Raw genomic sequence first — 19,633 nt, forward strand, 5'->3', positions numbered from 1 at the left:
GGCTCATCCATCCATCATGCGTACATAAACAGCGGCTTACATCAAGTGCAAAAGAACAGTATTGTCAGTTTATGAGTATATGAAAATTTCAAAGCAAGTATAAATGCACCATTACATGCAAAACAATGGTGCTTCCTTGTATTGAAAATCTTTCCTTCCTTTGTCATGAGTCAAAAGTTTAGCAAAACTTGTGTATGCCAAACTTACTTGCAAAAGCTGGAGGAGATTAAAAAAAGGAAAAAAAAAGCAAGGAGTACTTAACAATAGTGACGCATAAGGGACTGGACTATCCCTAATGTTTAAAATGTGAGATAATAACAACATCAACTTTGTCTCAGGAAACTCTGGATCAGGCTCCTGTCCAATTAAGTTAAAGAAAGGCAAGGCACAAGGATTTTAGTCCAGGTTTTGAGGGGCTTAGGGAAAATGGTCAAGGGAAGGCAAGAAAGAATAGCTCTGTGTTTACCTGTTAGGAGCCCTAATTCAGCCCATACAAGCCTTCATGGATCATATTCTGTAGACACCTGTGTAGTTACACTGTAGATACATGTAGTTACACCGAGCAGCAAACTCTGAGCCGATGTGATAGCGTAGCCCCGTCGGAGTTTTCTGGAACGACGTGTGTTTCCTGCAGCTGGAGTTGTGGCCCTAATGGCAGTTTCTGCTTTGCCGCTCATCCGCCTCTGTGCACAAAGGCAATAGGAAGTTGAGTGGCTGTACACTGGTGGAGAACAGCACTGCGTGCTGTTGTGTGGATGCGTATGCATATATTATTTAGCATAGCAGAGTCCTAATCCTTAAACCTAATCCTAATGCCACTAGTGCGGCAAGGCAATTAAACTAATAATGTGTCAGGCCGGAGGAACATCAGGAGATGGTCTGAATTGGGTGTGTATTTTTTTAAAAGCAGTATTGAATAAAAATAAACTTCTACTTGAAACATATTCTTAAATGACATTGAATAGCACCAAGTCAAACACTAAAAGACAGCCTGGCTGCCTAAGGATTGTCACCTCACTCAATTCCACTTTAACTACCTTAAGAGAGAGACTGTGGCTGTTAAAAAAAAAAAAATGTTTCGACACATCTTTTATCAGAACAAACATGCTGTTTGCTTTTTCATTCAGAAACTATTGATTTTTTTTTTAAAAAAACTTATCTTGCTTGTAGAGGAGTTCATTCTGGAAAAAAGAATTATGAGGAATCTACAGGCGACTGGAAGATGCCTGGTAGAGTGCAAATGGCTTTTACGGCTTGACTGCAGGCATCAGTGTGCACCCTGCCTTTCGCAGATGGACACACCTAGTATTCGCCCCCTGTGGGGGCCGCGTTTGTATTAGAAAATCGGAATTATGTTCTTTGGCAGGTTCGAGATGAGAAGTTGCAGGCTACTCCCTTCTCCCTGTTGGGTCGTGGACATGTGCAGAGTGCAAACCCAGCCCTTGAGGGAAGCGTGCCTGAGGATGGGCAACACAAAAAAGCGAGGCCGCGCTGGAGAGTGCTTCTCTCTGGCGCCGACCCCCCAGAGCAGGCCGCTAGCTGCTCAGCTCCGAGCCTGCGGACAGCTTGGTTTCCGCGGTCGTGGGCCACCGCCTGCTGCTCCCTCGGAAAGTTGAGGAGCTCCGAGTGCAGGAGGTGTGCGCCGGGGGGGCCTGTGGCCTGTGTGATAAGAGCCACATTCATCTCGTCGTTTATAAATGACCTCCTCCAGCAGTATTTCTAGTCCGCCCTCTCCCCCCCACCGCACACACACACATCCAGAGCTTCCTCCCCTTCCAGCATCCCGTCGGCAGGAAAACCCAACACCCCGCAACTCGCACGTCCATCGGCAGCAGCCAGAACACCTCCTCCTTCTCCTCCCCCCCCCAAACACCTCCTCCTCGTCTAAAATGAGAGCAATCCGCGCAGTGCCCGTCCTTGAAGCCGGCGTCCCCGGGGTGACTCGCCGCGGGAATCGTCCGCGTGCATTTCCCCCGCGCACCCGGCACCGCGGCGGCGGCGGCAGCGCGGGCTCCCGCCGCGGGGAGGCGGGCGGCCACGGCGGGGCGCGGGCGGGCGGGGCGCTGCCGCCGCGGGCCGCCCCCCGCCGCCGCCCGCCGCCGCCGCCCCGCGCCCCGCCGAAGATGGAGGGGCACGTCCTAGGCTGCATCGTCCTCCTGTGGTTCGCAGGTAAGGCGGGCGCCCCGCGGGGCCGCTTCCGCGGGGCGCCGCGTTTGGAGGGGCGCCCGCGGCGGCAGTGCGGGACCGTCCCGTGCCGCGCCGTGCCCGCCTGGCCGCGCAGAGGCGGTGCGGGGGAGCGGGCGGCCCGGCCCCTCCGCGGGCCGGCGAGGGGCAGGGGGTGCCGCTGTGCACCGGCGGCCCGGCCCCTCCGCGGGCCGGCGAGCCCGGCGGCGGCGAAGCGGGAGGGGAGCAGAAAGGACTGCGAGGAGGGCAGCGGGCCGCGCTGGGAGCAGCAAGGCGGGCGGGAATGGGCGTCCGGGAGGGCAGGGGCCGCCGCCTCGGAGCCGGTGCAGCAGCCAGGCTCCGGCAAGGGCAGGAGGCTTTCGGAGAGCCTGCAGCTGGCTGACTTAGGGAGACTGGTTAGAAGCAGAGGGAAGAAACAGAAGCGCTTGGATTTGATGGCAAATGTTTCCCACCACTAGTGTATCCCACAGAAAAGACCTCAGGCTCTTCCCTCTTCCTTTTCAGATTTAGGTTTCAAAAGCAGTAAATCCAGCTTTTAGTCATAACAGCTCTCTCCCACCACCCACCCGCCTACCCCTTTCCTTGCTTTTTCACTCTGAGTCATCTTCAGCACTGGTGCCTGCCTGCTGCTTCCTTCCAGGGTTTCATGGCCCTCACCTGGGGCTTCAGCTTATCTTCCCTCCTGCCCTCCCTGCCCTTTGGCTGCCTTCAAACATGTACCGCTTCGGTCCGGGGTGCCGGCGCACCTAGACCTGCTGCTGGGCTCCTACCAGCCATGGCAGTATACTGATAAGTAGCTTTCAGGGACCGGTAAGGAGAAGGAGAGCAGGGTGTAGATAAACATGACATTACATTCCTTCGTCTTTTTAAAGAGCTTCGTTATCTGGGCATGTCTGGCTAGGTCAGGACTTTCCCGTCAGTCTGAAAGGTTGGGCTGCTGACACCTTTCTCCCCCCTGTTGAAGGTAGCTCGCGATTACTGGCAGCGCCTGACCGCAGTTTGGAGCGGGCGAGGTTTGTGCAGAGCGAGAGGTGCTGCTGCAGTCGGAGGACCTCCCAGTCTCCTCCAGTCCTCTCTGCTTCGGAGGCAGTGCTGCCTGCCCCTGTTGCTGGTGGTGGCCCGGCCGGCAGGCGCGGGCTTCTGGCGGGCAACAGGTGAGCTGTGTGCTGGGAGACAGATGGAGGCAGCCTGCGCCGGCGTGTCCCCCTCCTGCCTCCCAGCCACTCTCGCCAGGGATGGAGCGGGGGCTGCTGTCCTTTTGCATGGCTGTGAGAAAGCAAATAAGCAAAGGTGTGTGTGTGTGTGAGTGAGTGCTTGTGTGCGTGTGCACCCGCCTGTGGAGAAGGGGCCGAGACACTGACTGACAAATGTAGATTCAAGATTTTTTTTCTCTCTAGTGGCTGTGCAAAGGAATGAATGGTCTTTATCAAGGTAAGGAGTCCTAATCCAGCCAAATCAGTAGACTCTGCTCTAAAAGAAGAGAAGAGGTCAGGGGTCAGGAGGTGGAGAGAGCAGGGAGAGACTGTGCAAGAGGGGGAGGAATCAGAGAAACAAAAGGGAGCAAGAAAGCAAGAGAGCCTCTCACCCCCTTCTTTCCCCTCCTCCCTCCTTTAGGTAGGCTGAGAAATTTCTAATCAGCACTCACAGTTCCTTTCCTCCCGACAATAATTCCTCTCTGTCCTTTGTTTGTCTTTAATTTTTGGCTCTTGCATTTATCTTTTGTTTGTTTTTGTGCACTGTGACTTCTCACTGCAATTGCAAAAAATCCTGTGTGAAGTATGGGAGGCTTGGTCAGGCTTCTTTCCCCCCTGCCCAGTTTTCCCCCACATGCCTAAAGCTAGCATTTTGATAGCAATAGCAAAAGGATGAAGAGCAAGTCCTCCTTTATTCCTTCTGGTGAAGTGGCACGGTTTGGGATGTGTGTGGGAGACTGCTCCTCTCATCCTGTGGAAAAAGAAGGTACAATTCAGCAAGTGTCTCTAAGCCCCTCTGTACAGCTGGTTCTTGTAAACTTCCAAGTGTTGCTTCGTTCTGCAACGAAGTCTCCCCTCATGTTTATTCTTAATGCTTGATTCATAACACATTTAAAATGAGAGAAGTGCTGTGAGGAGGCTAAAGTTCAGTGTTTACCTACAGAATGAGAGAGCAAAAGCATTTTTGTTTGTCTTTTCCTTAAAACTCAGCCAAAGCCTGGAAATATTACAGCTGGGCGACTGTCAACATTAAAACATGGTCTTCTCTCCCTCTTAAGTTATTTTCACTAATCGTTTGGTACTCAGTACCTTTCTACTCTTGCTATGTAGAAGAGTCACTGGAGTGGTTTAACACAAAGGTGGGTTGATTTACTACCTCTGCTTTCGCAGTCGCAGTTTAGGAGCTCTGTAAGGGCAGGCAGCAGATAGAGGGGGCACGCTCTTGCGTGCTTTGCTCTTTCCAGGTCAATTGAGCAGGCTCCCTGGGATGTCAGAGAAATAGTTGGATTGTTTTTTTCTGCCTTGGTTTAAAACATTTGTCTGACTTTTCTTGATCAGCTGCACCTAGCATAAGCTTAGTGTAACTGGGAAGGGGAATCATATTTTTCTTTCTTTTTAAAAGAAACCCTGGAAAGGGACTGGCACTAGTGGAAATCGTAGTGCCACCCCGAGGTCAGGCATTATGGCTTGGTGTTACAAGGCTTGTAGTGAAACAAGGCCACTCTTCCAGCTCTCTTCATTAGTTCTTAATGAACTAATCCTATTGCTAAGTGATAGCTCTGGGAATGATTCCTGTGGTGTTGAATCAAGACTGTGAAACAGGAGCCACCTGACAATTGTAGTAGCCTTCAGACAGTAATAAAACAGGGTGGATTTGATCTGGTGGCCAAAGCTGAACTAATAAAACACCTGAAAATATGAAGGGTGACTTTGGAGAATGTGCAAAAGGGGCAATAGAGAATACTGGGTGGTAAGAGAGAGTAAGTAGTGTGAGGAAGCTGATGATAAGAGACTGAGATGCAGAAAAGCCCATGAAATGTCTTGAGCTGTTGTGCACAGCCCCGAAATGCTGAGGACTGTACAAGACCTTTTCTTTCTCCAGTGAAGTCAGAAGCACAGGATGTCTGAGGAACCACATTGCAGAAAGGGGGAGTGGGAAGGATGGTCTCGTGCCCTATGCAGTCACTTTGCAGAGTCTGGGCTGTGTCCTTTGCAGAGCACTTTCATAGTGAAGTTCTGAGTCCCAAGAGTTGGGTGTGCAAGGCCGTGCTTTTCTCTGACTGCTTTGGTTTTGCCCCCTTCTATGTTAAGTAGCTGGGGGCCAACATTCTGTTTTGCTACAGAGCTGTATAAAGCAATATGCTTATGCCTCAGCTGCAGTTGACCTATTTAGACATTGGTATTTTGCTGGCTAATGAAGTTGACAATTATTAGCCATGGAGGTAAGAATGGAAATCTGATAGGAACTAGACCATGACATCCAATTCTTTTTAACAAAATCTGATGACAGTGGCTTTTGCTAATGAAGTGGCATGGATTGGATTTAGATCTGTCAGTATAGGCAAGAAGCTGTGCAACACAACCTCTAATCACCCTGGCTCTCCATTCACCTGCGTACACCTCTGTGTATCATCTCTGACTTTACACTCTCAAGCCCAGATCTTGCACTTCCTGAGTTAGGTTTGACCCACAGTTAAAAGTGTTGACTGTGTGCCTCTGTTCAACAGGGGAAGAAATAACACCTTTAACTCATGTATACTAGCCAAGAACTCCAAAAAAGGTAGAGTGTTTTGCCTGAGTAGTTTGTTTTGTTTGGGGAAGTGATATAAACTATCCTAGGAGCACTTTGTGTTACCAGTAGAGGTATACTTTCCTGCCAAAAACTCTTAAGTATAGACTTGGACTAATTCTCCTGAGCTGCTTAGTACAGGACCTAAGGACTTTCATTCTCCTCTATGCACACCTGCCACTCATGTCAATAAAGATGCATAAAATTTGACAATGCAATTTTTATAATTTCTTAGCGTCAGCTACTCTGCCTCAGGCAAATGATGGTGTGGGCCAAGTAATTGCCAAGAGAGAGGTGATGCACACTCAGACAGGGAGATGCATGCTCACCTGAAGAATAGCATGCACTGCCTTTCCTGGGACTCAACTCTTAAGTGCTAGACAGATGCAGCCTGAGACCTATTATATGGAACTGTATTTGGTTGGTCATTATAGGGATTAGTGCTTCAGATCAACTTTATTCTATTCGGAAAAGCTATCACTTAAGGCTGTGTAGAGAAGCTAAATCTTCCTGGGATCCATCTACCCTCAGGGAAGCATAGGCTCCTCCCGAGGGCAACAGGAAAGCAAGAACCTAAATTATCACCTCTGAATTGCCCTCTCTCTTTTAGTCATAGAAGGCACTTAAAACAGATCAAGCTCACAAGGCTGAATACAAATACTCCCCTGCTATAATCACTTCCTGGAATTTTCTTTAATCACTGCTGAAATGTATTAGCGATAACTTGTGTCTAATGTTGATTGCATGGTTTGAATACATAATGTGAGGGTAGTTTAGGGAAAGAAACAGAGAGAAAGGAGATAGATACACATTCCAATAAGAAACAAGTGAAAAACGTAAGATGTTATTTTTGAAATGCCATCTTTTCTGAAGGTCTTTCTTTATGAGTATATACCCAGATACACGACGAGCACACACACTCACATTCAAACACAAACATGGATTCTTTTTGCTTACTGAGGGTAAGGATATTGTGGTTTTAAGGTGTACCTGATTAGTACTTGCAGACCATTCTTTGGGGCTTTAGGAGAATGAGAAAGGAGAGTAAAATTCTCATGTAATTGTATGACTCCAAGAGCTAGATTTTTCCCGTGAAAGTTGAAACATCATGAAATTCATAATAAACAGGTTGCCTCTCTGGAGTGCAGGTGTTAGGTTTTGTGATTATATTGAAATAAGGGCCAATCTTATTCTGTCCATGTTAGTCAAAACATAGCAGAGCACAATTCGGTTCTGTTGTAGTACTAGTTATATTAAACTAGACCAAGAGTTGCTACAGTCTGCTGTCACTAAGTTTGTCATCATCTTTAGTATCTTTCCATCTTTGGTATCTTCCCATCCTTGGTATCTTTTTGCTATGCTATGTAAACAGCCCACATTTTTGTCCTCTGATACATGTGAGGCCTTTCCTGTCTTGGCTAATGTCTCTTGAATACATTTGAGTTTCTTCTTTGACTTGAGGAAGCCCTAAGCAGACCTCTATAACTTAAATGCACCAACACAACTGAGAAGTATAAAGCCACCATCTTGTCTTCGGGCAGCCTAGTATCCTGTTAGCCTTTTTAATAGATGCTGTTGTAGCAGTGGCATAGAATCCGGCTTCTTTGTTTGTTTGTTTTGGCAAAGGAAATAACAGGTGTATGATTTCCCAGTTCAGCCCTATATAATTATACATATATATAATTTGACTTAAATAGATCTAGAGCTTCCACTGCTCCAGTCTCTCCATCTGAGATACCCTGTTGCTCTTGAATGCTATTCCTGGAAAAGATCTGGAAAGAATATTAAAAAAGATAATAGAGAACTCGGGATAGGATACATAAGATGCTAGATAATCTACTACACATCTCCCAAATGCTTTCTGATAGAGGAAATTTTTTTTCCCCAAAACTACTTACAATTTTTTTTCTCCATATAGCCATTCACATGGGGGTAGGGAAAGGGAAGTTAGTCAGATGAGAATTTGCTAAAGCTCAGCTAATCATTTATTAAAGCAGTCCCTGGGTTGCCAAACTCATTAATCTCATTAACAAGGAAGGAGGGCTACAGTGCATGGTTAGCTGAAAGCACTGTGTTTACTAAGCAGCAGTACTTAGTTCACAAGGGAAAGATTTAAATATTCACTGTGTCACTGTTTTTTCTCTGAAGCTAAAGTAATGTGATGGGTCACTTGATCAGCTCATGTCACATGCTGATTTTGGCCATGGACAGCATGGGGTCAGGCACTGAGCTGCCAGAAACAGATTGGACCTTGGACCGTTCATTTTTCAAGGTGTTTGTCATATCTCTTGAATTGAAATGCAACCTAGGAAGCAGGGGTCTCTGGAGAGAGGAGAATAACAAAACATCACCCCATGGTTTCCAAGGTGTTGCATGCCCTCCCCATTGCCCTCCCTCTTCTCAGGCCTGGCAGGAACGTGCCAGCTGCCACTGCTGGAGTTTTACTCTGCCTGAGCCTCAACAAAGTGGTGGGACTGTCTCATGCCCTGGCCCCTCCTGTGGGGGCCTCAATCCTGTGGCATCTTGTAGCTCAGCCCTGCTTTGTGGTATGCTGGAGAAAACACATACTTCAGCATCTGGATTTGGGTCCTGAATTTTGGGTCATGCCTTCATTAGGTGCGTAGTACAGCATTTCTGATTTCTGCACCCTTGTGCACTGCAAGCCTTCCCTTAGTAGGTCTGAGTGAAATCCTGCCCGGACCAGTAACTCTTTGTTCGTATCAGTGCCTAGTGTGCCTCTCCTGTGAAACAATGTTCAGTCTGTAGCATGTTTTTATCCCCTAACTAGTGTTTGTAGACTTTGTTGCGATTGTCAGTGTAGACATTGATAACTTGTCAAAATATGTATTCGATGCGGGTCCAAGGCTCGCACTCTCCTTTGGTCCTGGCTCCTGATCATGATGTCTTTGCTTGCTTTCACTTTCCAGCTCTTCAGCTGGCTCTGACTTGACCCCGTCCCTCCCTGCCTGCTGTTTTCCTTCTGTTGCTGCATTCCCTGCTTGTTCGCTCACTCTCTACTTTAGTCTCTATGCCTTTTTTCCCATTCCTCAAGGTATCTTCTATAATTTTAGTTTCTTTTGCTAACTCCCATCCACTTTTCATCTCCAGTTTTTGGAGTGGGTGGTTTATTTCTGCTGATTTCATTTCTTTCTGCTACATCTTTTCTTAATCTCCTGCAACCTGGTTCCAGTCCTCTGAAATTATTTTGGTCTAGGTTGAGACACCTTCTTTAGCTTCTTCCCACTAAATATAACCCTTCTGGTTTCCTGGTTGTCATCCTTCTATTTACCCTTGTGCTTCCTATGCTTACCCTGGTATTTTCTTCTTCCTCTGTCTATGTTTTTTTCTTTCTTGGCATTTGTCCTCTCAGACTGCTTCCCTACACAAAGAAGACTTTTTTTTTCCTCACTCTTTCATTCTCCCTATGCCTCTTCCAACCCCGCTTGTGCAGCAATCCCTCTCCTCATGTGGTGTGAATATTCTTCTCTGTTTTCTTCTGAGTATTTCCTTGTATCTCTTTCTCTTCTGTCACTGTGCATTGCTCTGGATCTAGGGGTGTATCTTAACTATGTGTAGGGAACTGTCAATGTCAGCAGTTTCCAAACTGATTTGCCCTTTCTCCTGTATGAACTGCATGGACAGGCCCTGGTGCTCCTCAGCTGCAGAGAGTGCCCCTGGTTACAAACTTATGCCATGTTAGATACACCCTGTTGTTCTGGGCAATTCCTATGCCTCCACAGGCAGGCATGTCACCACTTTGGAAAGTGTCAGCATATGTTTCCGGCACTGTGTAAGTGCTTTATAAGTCATTGCTGCCTGCAGTGCAGGAAGGAGGCAGTGAGGGGCATGCGTGGGAGGCCTTTGCCATTCCTGTGCAGATAGATGGAGCACCTTGTTCTCCTGAGGGCTCTCTGCTGGCATCACTCACCAGCTCTCAGCTTTGCTCTAAACTACACAAGAATGTGGCAACAATCCCATATGCAATTCATTCCCATGTGTCTTCTCTGACGCCCTAATACGTTGGCCTGGGCTGCAGCTTTCCTGTCAGCTGGTGGATAAACGTTACACACTGAAAGCTGTCTTTTCCCTGAAAATATAAAAAGCGTGAGTGTTTGGGCCGTTTTTATCTACACCTCCCACATGGAACAATTTCTCTTAGTGCTACATGCCAGTCACGGCAGGAGTTGTGCAATTTGGATCCACCCCTTCTTGCATTCTGGAGATTGGCATGGGAGCAGCACTAACTGGGCATGGGCGTTCAATACTCTGGGCCAAGGTCTGTATGCCGTCCTACCCTTAAAGAGGAGTGACACCACTAGAGTTGGGAGGGGAATGACTTGTTCTGCACTGGGACTGGTATGAGCTCATGGTGTAGCCCCTTGGCTAACCTGCTTTAGAACTCGAGTATAGCTGTCCCTAAAATCTCTCTTCCTTTTCTAGGAATCTGTCCTGGAAGCCATGAATCAGTATGTCACTGTGTTAGGGTCTGTACGGAGTATAGGAGTGCTACCACATATGAGCCTTGAGCCCCTTGGTACTTTATTCTTCATTGTGGCTGTATTTTATCAAAAAAGCAAACTTAACTTTGGCTGCCAGCATCCCTGCTTATGTACATGAAAGACTATTGTACTCTAGCATGTGAAACTGATGGTTGTTCTGATTTTGTGCACATAAAATGATTTAACCTCCTCTTCAAGCCATGCAAAGGCATATGACGCTCATGATTTTGTCTTTTAGCTGAGATGGAGGGGTTGCAAGTCACTGTGCCTGAGAAGAAGAAGGTGGCCATGTTGTTTCAGCCTGCTCTGCTTCGCTGTCATTTCTCTACTTCTTCCACCCAACCAGCTGTGGTACAGTGGAGGTTTAAATCTTACTGCCAGGACCGGATGGGAGAAGCTTTGGGTATGGCAACTTCTGGCTTACAAACAATGAGCAAGAGGAATCTGGACTGGGATCCCTACCTAGACTGTGTGGACAGCAGGAGGACGGTCCGCGTCGTGGCTTCCAAACAAGGATCTGCCATCACTATAGGGGACTTCTATAAGGAAAGAGATGTCAGCATTGTCCATGGTAACTCTTCTGCCCCAGTGATGCTGTTAAGGGTTGGAATTGGCAGTTTGGGTACTAGAGGCCAGCAGTAGTTATTCAGTTAACGCTTTGCCTTAGTAAAGGCTTCTGAAAGTGGGCTCTTGTATGTCAGACATTTAGGATTCAACCAGCCAATGCACACAACTCTCTAACCCTGACAGAGAAGTCTTTTCCCTTTGACAAAGGGGAAGCTCTAGTCTCCAAGTCTTTCTATTCTTGGCTTCTGCATATTGCTCTGTATAAATAGATTTTCCTTAACATAGAAGTGCCAGCAAGAACACTATATACTCATTCTCTGCAGGCTAGGTCTGTCTTTCTTAAAAGTTCCTCTGATGTTTCCTCCCTTCTGAAATACTAGAGTTATCCTATACTTCATGTTCACTCAACTCCAGCCTTAACAGCTTACTCCACCCTGAACCTTAAATTCACACAGCCTTAGGCAGTGCGAAAGGAACAGATTTCAGTGGGTTGAAGTCAAGTTGGGTGAAGATAAGGGGTGGCAGTGTCCTTAAAAGTTTGTCATGGAAGGCTGTGCGAAACTGTGTCCCTCAAATTTACAAGCCTTCTGCTTGACTCAGAAGACTACGCCAGAAGAAGAGGCGAGTCTTGAGCCCCCTTGGTATGGAGAGCACACATTCACTTTCAGTGGGGGTGAGGGGAGTGTTTTCCCTTCAGTCTGTGTAATCTTTCTGGCAGATGGCTGAGGTGCAACAGAGGAGATACTACCTGTGCCCTTCTCGTCTGGTGCAAGTGCTGCCAGGATCCCAGGCCTTAGGCAACAGGGAGGCCAGAGGGTGATGTTAGTAAACCCTCTTGCTCTCTGTGCTTGTAGAATGAGGTTCCCCTGTGGCATTACCAGTCTTCCCGCTTACAGCCCTGTTCACATTTTTCTCATATAGTGCAATACTCCGAATAAGCTCAACCCCTCCTCTTATTAAGGAAATAGAATGAATTTGGGAGTCAGAGCTGTGCCCAGTGCTTTCAACACTTCACTCCTCTGGTGTTGTAGGGAAACTCTGACTTCTCTTTTTTACTTTTCAGATGCAGACCTTCAGATTGGGAAGCTGATGTGGGGAGACAGTGGGCTCTATTACTGCCTTATTATCACACCTGATGATGTGGAAGGCAAGAATGAAGAGTCAGTGGAGCTGCTTGTACTTGGTAAGTTCTCTTAGCATATTGCCCTGTCTTTAGTAGACAGCTAATGTACCTCTCCTTCTGTCTCTCTGCATATCTGTGAACCATTTTACTATGGGTGTAAGATCTGTGTGAAACAGTCCCTGCAGTACCTTCACCATTGCCTTGCACTTTGTGCACGCATTCACACCTTGCAAAGTGGGTGGCAAATGCTACCAAACCAGAATAGTAAGGTTTACACCCACGTTGCTCACACTTTACACAGGTGTAAATGACTACAGAAAGTTCAGGGCTGTGGAAAGTCAGAACTTGTACTTTAAAGGCATAAAGCAATAAGCTTGCAGCAAAGTGAACACTTGAGAATGAGTCTTTTAAAAGTAGTCTTCTAAAAGTTAACCAAATTATATGTTTAACATTCCCTTGGTCCTACTTTTATTACCTGTTGGGAAGTCAGGACATATTATATTTAACAACTTGAGTATATCAATATGGGAGATTTTTCTGATTGTCTGGCTAATTACAGATTACAGTTAGAGGTACAGTTTCACGAACACCCTAACCAGATCTAAACTGGTGATGCCACTGAACGGACCTATCCTCCCTTCAGTTTGCACTCCTGACTCCCTTGTGCAGCGTGATCAGCAGGATCAGTTTATTTCTGATTCCCAAGGTTAGCTTTCAGCAATGGCTTCTGTGATCCAGCTGACTGTACAGGTCAAGAAGGCACCCATCCCAGCTTGGGGAAAGAAGCTGGGCAAAACTAGGCCTTTTTAGGGACGTTTTGTTGAGACTACCTTAAGCCAGCTATGGTACTCTGCTCCAGACTGCCTTAGTTATGCTGATATAACTGTTGAATAGCTATATCCCAGGAGGGTAGGACGATTTTTTCCAGCTTGCTTTAAGATGTTCTGACACCAATGTTCGTTCTTCTGGTCAGTGTGCTTATGGTTCTGGAGTGTACCAATTCTGCACATCGTATGAAGGAAATATTAAAAAGAATGAGTCTCTAGTGTGGGTGATAACATGTCTGTCAAGAGCCCTTGATCTCATGGCTAAGATCAGAATTTAATTGGCATTTAAATTTTGGAGCTATAGCAGTCATCACAAAATAAAACCAGACTGAAAGACTTGGGTGAGGGATTACAACAGTGCTATCTCCTCTGCTCATTTCTTCAGATGTTAATTAGGTGATGGAAAATTGGGGAATAGGTCCCTACAGAAAACTGTGCCGTTCCCCTGTCCACATCCATGAAATGACCGCATATCAGATACTAGTAAAAGGTGCAAGCCTGACCTGTGATGGTTCAGGTGAGGTTATCCCTGCCAGGTAGCAGCAATAGCCTCCTCAGAGGAGCTGAAGGTGGCTGCATGGTGATGAACTGTTGAATTTTGTCCTTTCTTCACCTTCCTGACTAGATTTGGTATCTCTCCTATCTGTGTCTATAACTGTGCTCAGACGCTGGTGATGATACAGTGCCATGGTAACAGGAAGAATCTGGTTTTCAGTGTGTACAGAAGACTACATGGGGGAAAACAAAGAAATCCCCTCCTCTGAGGCTGGCTTGATGATGCCCCCAGCCCCAGCTCATTGCTGTTATATTGGGAGGAAATGTATAGCTGAGGCTGCATCACTTGGACCATGTCTGCTTTTCTGTTCACTATAGGTTGTGTGTCTGACCTTGGAGTTCATGTAGTGCTCTTTGCTGAGTTTGGCAGCAGCAGGAAGGGATAGCTGTTGGGGTACTTTGTTCTGCCTCATGCTGTTTGGTGCAGCTTGTGTGTATTTCTTCTGCTGGGTAATGTGTACTGAGGTGGCATTTCAGTTTTCAGAGCAATTGCAGGTTACCCATTTTCCTTCCTTTCCTCTTCCCACCTTACTCTTCTCCTTCCACCTTTGTCCATATTTCTTCTTCCTTTCCTCTCTTTCTCTACAGTACTGCCTAGAGAAGGAGGAGGCAGCTGGTAGTAAAGATACCATTTCTTAACATGCTGGCATCTTCTCTGGGATACTTTTTATTCCATCCCACTGTTCTGCCAGATACTAGTGACTTGCAGGAAGACAGTGAATACTGATGTGGATCTGAGAGCATCCACAGTCCTAGGGGATGCATGGTAAGAGGGTTTTGTTTGCTGTTTGCTGCTGTTTGAGTAGAACCCAAATTCTGTGTTGGAGCAGCTGAATCAGTGGAGGGATGTTATCTGTGAAAGATGCTGTGGTTCTCACAGTGCATTGCTGTTTGCTACCTACTGACAGTGCTTTTTCAAATAAGTTTTGCATTGGTTATAGGTTGACTACATGATTTGTCATTTTGAACAGAGCAGGATTTTAATTTCTTTCATCTTCTGAACAGGAGAAAATGGGAAAATTAGAATAAGGAAAGAAACCAATCAATACAGAAAAGGAAGAAGGAAAATGTCCCTGCTGGTGTTCTACATTAATACCAAAACTTAAGGTGTATTTTGCTTAGAGAAAGATGCTACTAGACAGGGCAACTTAATCTCACTTAGAAACCTTGGAAGATCTGAGAGGCAAATTGTAAATACCTAATGATGTGAATAACAAATAGAAATTTGCTTAGCTAAAAATGCAAGATTCTGCTTTTATCCAGTGAACTGCAACATTAAAAATCGGTCAGAAGCTGCTTTATCACAACTTTGAGAAAAATGCAAAACTTGAGAATATTATAGTATTCATTTGTTTTCTTGGGAAAGCAATCACAGGGAGTTCTGGCTCTATTTAAAGGTTTTCCAGTGCAGTCTGAGTGGCGAGTCTGCCTAGGTCATGATGGGATTGCATGTTGGGATTTGTCATCTGCATGTTGGTGTTGACACAGTAAGAGACTGGACGGCTCTAGGTAGCATCAGAAAATCCCATGAGCTGTCTTCCTTTCAGGCCCATTTCAGAAAACCATCTGAGCATGTATTTACATCCATTTGTGCTCAGCAAAGCTGATAGGATTTAAAAAGCATACCTGGTGTTAAACATGTACTTATGTACTTTACTGAAAAGACCATTCAGTAGGTAATGCTTAGTCAGGGATTTACACTAACCCTCTTCAAAGGAATCAGTGCAGAGGTGGGAAGAGGAATAGTAGTAACCCCAGTGCCTCAGAAAGACATTGGCTGGAAGTGAACCTACTGCAGAGTAAAAATTCTAATTAAAAATATTATTACGCTATTTTTAAATATTTGTATTCTGTTGGAGCTTGAAATCTTCGAACAGGGTCCAGCACGCTAGAAAATGCATGAACTCTGTTTCTGCAGCGTCAGGCCTGATACAGAGCATAGCAGTTGCACAGCAGGACTCAAGTGATGGTCTCTGCATTCATGCTTTTCACTGGAATGTTAGAGCCCTTTGCTGACATTATTACATCTAGGTTACTGAATCCATTTGCAATTTTATATATTGTAATTTTTTTAGAATTAATGTATGGTTGAACCAAAAAGACTGACTGCCTAAATTTAAGGAAGTGCACATTTCTATTTTAGTAGCTAGCAGCTGAGCACCCTGCTTCTTTAGACATGCAGGCAGTACTCTTAATCAAATTGTTATTCCTGACACCTATGCACTGCTTTTCATATGAGAATGTCCATGGGCTTTAATAAAGTCGTTCAGTGCCAGCCTTTGTTTAAGGAAACTGCAAATGTACCCATGCAGTGGGGTGCAGGATGCCTGAAGTAACCCCAGAAGCAGAAGTCCAGAGCAGTGTCATCAGATACCCCATCGAGCTTCAAGTGACCCAGCTCACATGAGGAAATAGTCCAGCTTAGTTGCATGATGTTTCATATACCCCAGAATTTGCTGGTAGGATGCAGAGTCTTGTGAAAGCAGCTATACCATTACCATTCCAAGCTGGTACATCTACAGAGGCAGCAGTGGCTGACAGTGTAGGTCTATGCAAGCTTGAGAATGTTTGCTTTGCAAAATTTTACACAGCTTAGACATACATGGAGTTGCATCATTCCTAAGAGCACGCAAGGTTCCTCAAAGGGGCAGGAAAGTGCTCCACTAATCCCAGTCATTGGAGGGATGGGTCAGCGAGCCATGTGTTTCACTGGCTGGCTATCGCCTTCTTCAGTTTTCCATCCCATTTGGCAGCTAGCACTGTGAGAGTAATGTATTAGTGGAATATTATTTTATGAATTAATATTTTAGAAGCTTCAGCTTCTACTGTCATTATGTTTCAAAATGGCAACAATAAGCAGTTGAGATTGTCTTAATTTCTGAAGTTAGCAAACATTTAACATCATTGGTAAACCAAGCTCTTTGGTAACTTACATTACCAGCCAATATTTATATGGTCTAAAAATGAAATTTATTAAGTCTAACACCTATAGGTAGGAATGAAAGTATATATACATACATACAGCATATTTCACAGTAACTAAGGTATTAATACAGACATGCGTTGGCATACGGAGAGGATGAATCTCTGCTGGGACGTGTGTGTGGTGCACCGTGCTAATAAGACAGTTCTTGCTCAGCAAAATGACTCAACAGTTGGTATAAAAATAGCCAGATTTGGAGTCTCTTGTGTGGCCAGAGAGGTGGTGTTACAAAAGTTGATGTCGTTTCAGAGATAGAAAAGTTCTTGGCAAAAATTTTCCTTAAAACTCAGAGTTTTAGGAGTTTGCTCCATTCCTCTGAAAAGCCGCCAGTAACGCCCGAGCCAGTACTTGGTCCCGGCGGCTGGCAGTGATGCTGGTGCCGTCAGCGCCCGCGGCGGTGATCAGAGGGCCCGCGCTTGCCTGGGCGCCGCTGCCCGTAGGCGACTTTGCCACGAGGGCTCTGCGGCCTCGAGCGGCGCCGCCGTGACCGACGACGGGGAGCGCCGGCAGGCCGAGGCAGTGGCGGGCGCGGGAGGGCTCTGCTTCACGAGCAGCCAAAGGCCTTGATGCCAGCAGGAGGCCAGCGTGTCCCCTCCTTCCCCCCACCCCCGGCCCAGCCGAAGCGCGCGGACCTCCCCGGTCCTGCGGCCGTGCCCCGCACCTCCACGCTGCCTCCTCGGCGGTCTCCGTCCAAGCCTGCTCCTGCTTGTCCTAACCCAGGCTACTCCTTGTTATTTATTTCACGCCATTTGGAAGTGCAACTTGTTGCTGAGGCTTTTTTTACCGCTCTTTTCCTTCTTCTTTGCCAGCGACAGCCACACGCTGCTAACAAAGGCGATTGGCGTGATTAAAAGGCCGCCGTTACTGAGGTAGCCATGGCAACTGCCTCCTCGGAGGTCTTTGTTGCCTGCTAAAACTTTGATCTCCAAGAAGGGCTGCTGCTGTTTCTCCCTCCGATTGACTGAGAGAAAAGAAGGATGAGGAGAAAGGATGAAGTTTACTGCTAGCGGCAAGAGCACAGAGGAATTCACTGCAGAGCCGTGCTCTCCCAATAAATCTCGCCAGCAGCTTCCTTGGAAAAAGTGTCTGATTTACAAGGGCCACGCTTCCTCTTCTGTGCTTTCCAGCCTCCCCGCGTGGCAGTGTCCGATGCCAGCAGCCTGTGGCCGTGGCATGGCCTGGCACATTTTTCTGCTGCTGAGAGAGAAATACTTCCCTCTACAGCTGCTGCTTCCCCGCTCCTCATGGCTGCAGGTGGGACCATGGAGGCAGCCCGCAGCAAGGGAGTATATTCAGCATTTATTCCCATATTTACCTAATATTTATGTAGTTGCCAGTATTTACCATATTCCCCTGTTTACACCCAATTGCCACATTCCTGATTGCGCCTACTCTCATTTCACTCATATTTCATCATTTCTTTTCCGCTACGGCCCTCACCCTGATTATTTTTGTGACTTTTCTCTAAGTACCTGCTTGGCTCCAGTTTCTCTGTGATCTTCCGCTCTTTGCTGCCTTCCCTTCCCTTCCCTTCCCTTCCCATGCATATTAAGTTCTCTTTATTCTGCTCCTTTTATACATCTGCACCTTCTCGTCAGCTCTGCATCCCTTTGGTTTTTCCCACTCGCATTTCTCCTCCCGCCTTCTCCCCCCACATCCTGCTGGTGCAGATACGGGACTCGCTGGCTGCACCAGTGCCGGCCCTGGCCAAGCCCTGGCCCGTGCGGGGCTCCCGGCGAGGGGCCGCTGCAGGCGGCGCGTGTGGGGAAAGCAGCGTGCAGCGTGGTGGGAATACAGGCAGGAACGCGTCCCAGATTTTTGCTGGAACAAGGACAAACTTCTAGTTTGAACAAAGACACCCAAGGACGACCCTGGTAAACTGGGCCATCTAGTCCCTTTTTCACCTAGGGGCACGTGCTGGGGCTCAGCGGAGCGAGCTGGCATCAGGACGCGTAGCACTTGCAGGCAGGGAGGACGTGCCGGGAAGGTGCTGAGATGAGACAACTGTTTCAGTCTGTTTATCGAAATGCCTGTGGCCCGCTTTCGGAGATGGGCAAAGCTGTCACCAAGGGGCAGCAGAGCCAGATGGGCTCCTAGCAGGACCTTTAACTCAACTGTTTTCTCCCTACCAATTGCTTTGCAGCCCCAGGCCTCCACCTTTCAAATTTCCTTAAAAATAAGAAAAGCAAGGGGAGCATAATGCCGGTGGAGGGAGCGAGGAGGATACGGAGAGCCGTGCCGGGTGGGAGGCGAGCTGGGCACCCGCCTCGGCCCGCAGCCCCCTGGCGCCGCCCTGCAGTGTGCTGCTTGCTTGCACCTTCTCTCTGGGCAGTTTTGCATCACTTGTTGCTCGCAAGTTGTGAGAGGAAAGTCGGCCTTCAGCGAAGGCGCGGGGCCGGCGGTGCCGTTTCCTTCTGCCGTTGCTCTGGAAACTGCGGGCCGAGCCAGCGCGCCTGGGTCGGCCCCAGCCTTTGGCTAAAGCCTGCTCAACAGCCCGCATTAAAACCGAGGAGAAAGGGGGGAACCACCTGGTGGGGGGAAGGGTTATCAGGGAATTCACCCAGCCCGGTGAGGAAGGGCCGCCACGCACTGAGAGCTGCGGGGGGCACAGTCGCTCAGAGATGGGGAGGGGGAGGTTGTCTGCCGCGAGCCAGCTGAGCTATTCAAGCCGGCGGATTTAGGCTCAGCCGTGGCCGCCAGCGCGGTTTTGCCGCGCTGAGCTCTTTGTGTGCCCCTGCGGTGGCCGAGCCCAGAGCCGGGCAGGGGCGGCGGGGCAATTAGGGGCTGGGGGCTGGCCGGGGCGGGGGGGGGGGGTTCTCCAGGGCTGTGTGTGCCCCGCTGGCCGGGAGAACAAGCTCCCTCTCGTGTCCCAAAGCAGAGACTGAGCAGAGCCGTGTGAGGCAGCGAGCACAGAAGGACCGCTTTGCTCACCTTTGTAACAAGTTAGAAAGTTCTCAGCGCATGATTGTTTTTGAGGGACACTTCTTCACGCTTTATGCCTTAAACATGCGGCTGTGCCAGCTCCTGCTGGGGGTTCTGGGGCACCTGGCAGTAAGCCCCAGCACTTGCAGAGATCAAAGCTCTTCAGGTAGGTTCAAAACAAACCAGGCAGCCGTGTGGACTTAAGGTAACA

At 47.7% G+C, this 19,633-nt stretch overlaps 1 protein-coding gene across 5 annotated transcripts in view; it reads left to right on the plus strand.

The window, feature by feature from the left end:
• Positions 1-2,095: 2,095 nt before the first annotated feature.
• ILDR2 (immunoglobulin like domain containing receptor 2) overlaps positions 2,096-19,633 on the plus strand; it is a 40,545-nt gene continuing 23,007 nt past the window's right edge. For all 5 annotated transcript variants that reach the window (XM_062597309.1, XM_062597317.1, XM_062597325.1 and 2 more), the window contains exons 1-3: positions 2,096-2,169; positions 10,684-11,016; positions 12,076-12,195. In XM_062597309.1, coding sequence (XP_062453293.1) covers positions 2,124-2,169; positions 10,684-11,016; positions 12,076-12,195 — 499 coding nt within the window. In that variant the 5' untranslated portion in view covers positions 2,096-2,123. The remainder of the gene's footprint in view (positions 2,170-10,683; positions 11,017-12,075; positions 12,196-19,633) is intronic.

The sequence above is a fragment of the Rhea pennata genome, chromosome 1 (genome assembly GCF_028389875.1).
Source record: "Rhea pennata isolate bPtePen1 chromosome 1, bPtePen1.pri, whole genome shotgun sequence".
In the NCBI taxonomy this organism is placed as follows: Eukaryota; Metazoa; Chordata; class Aves; order Rheiformes; family Rheidae; genus Rhea; species Rhea pennata.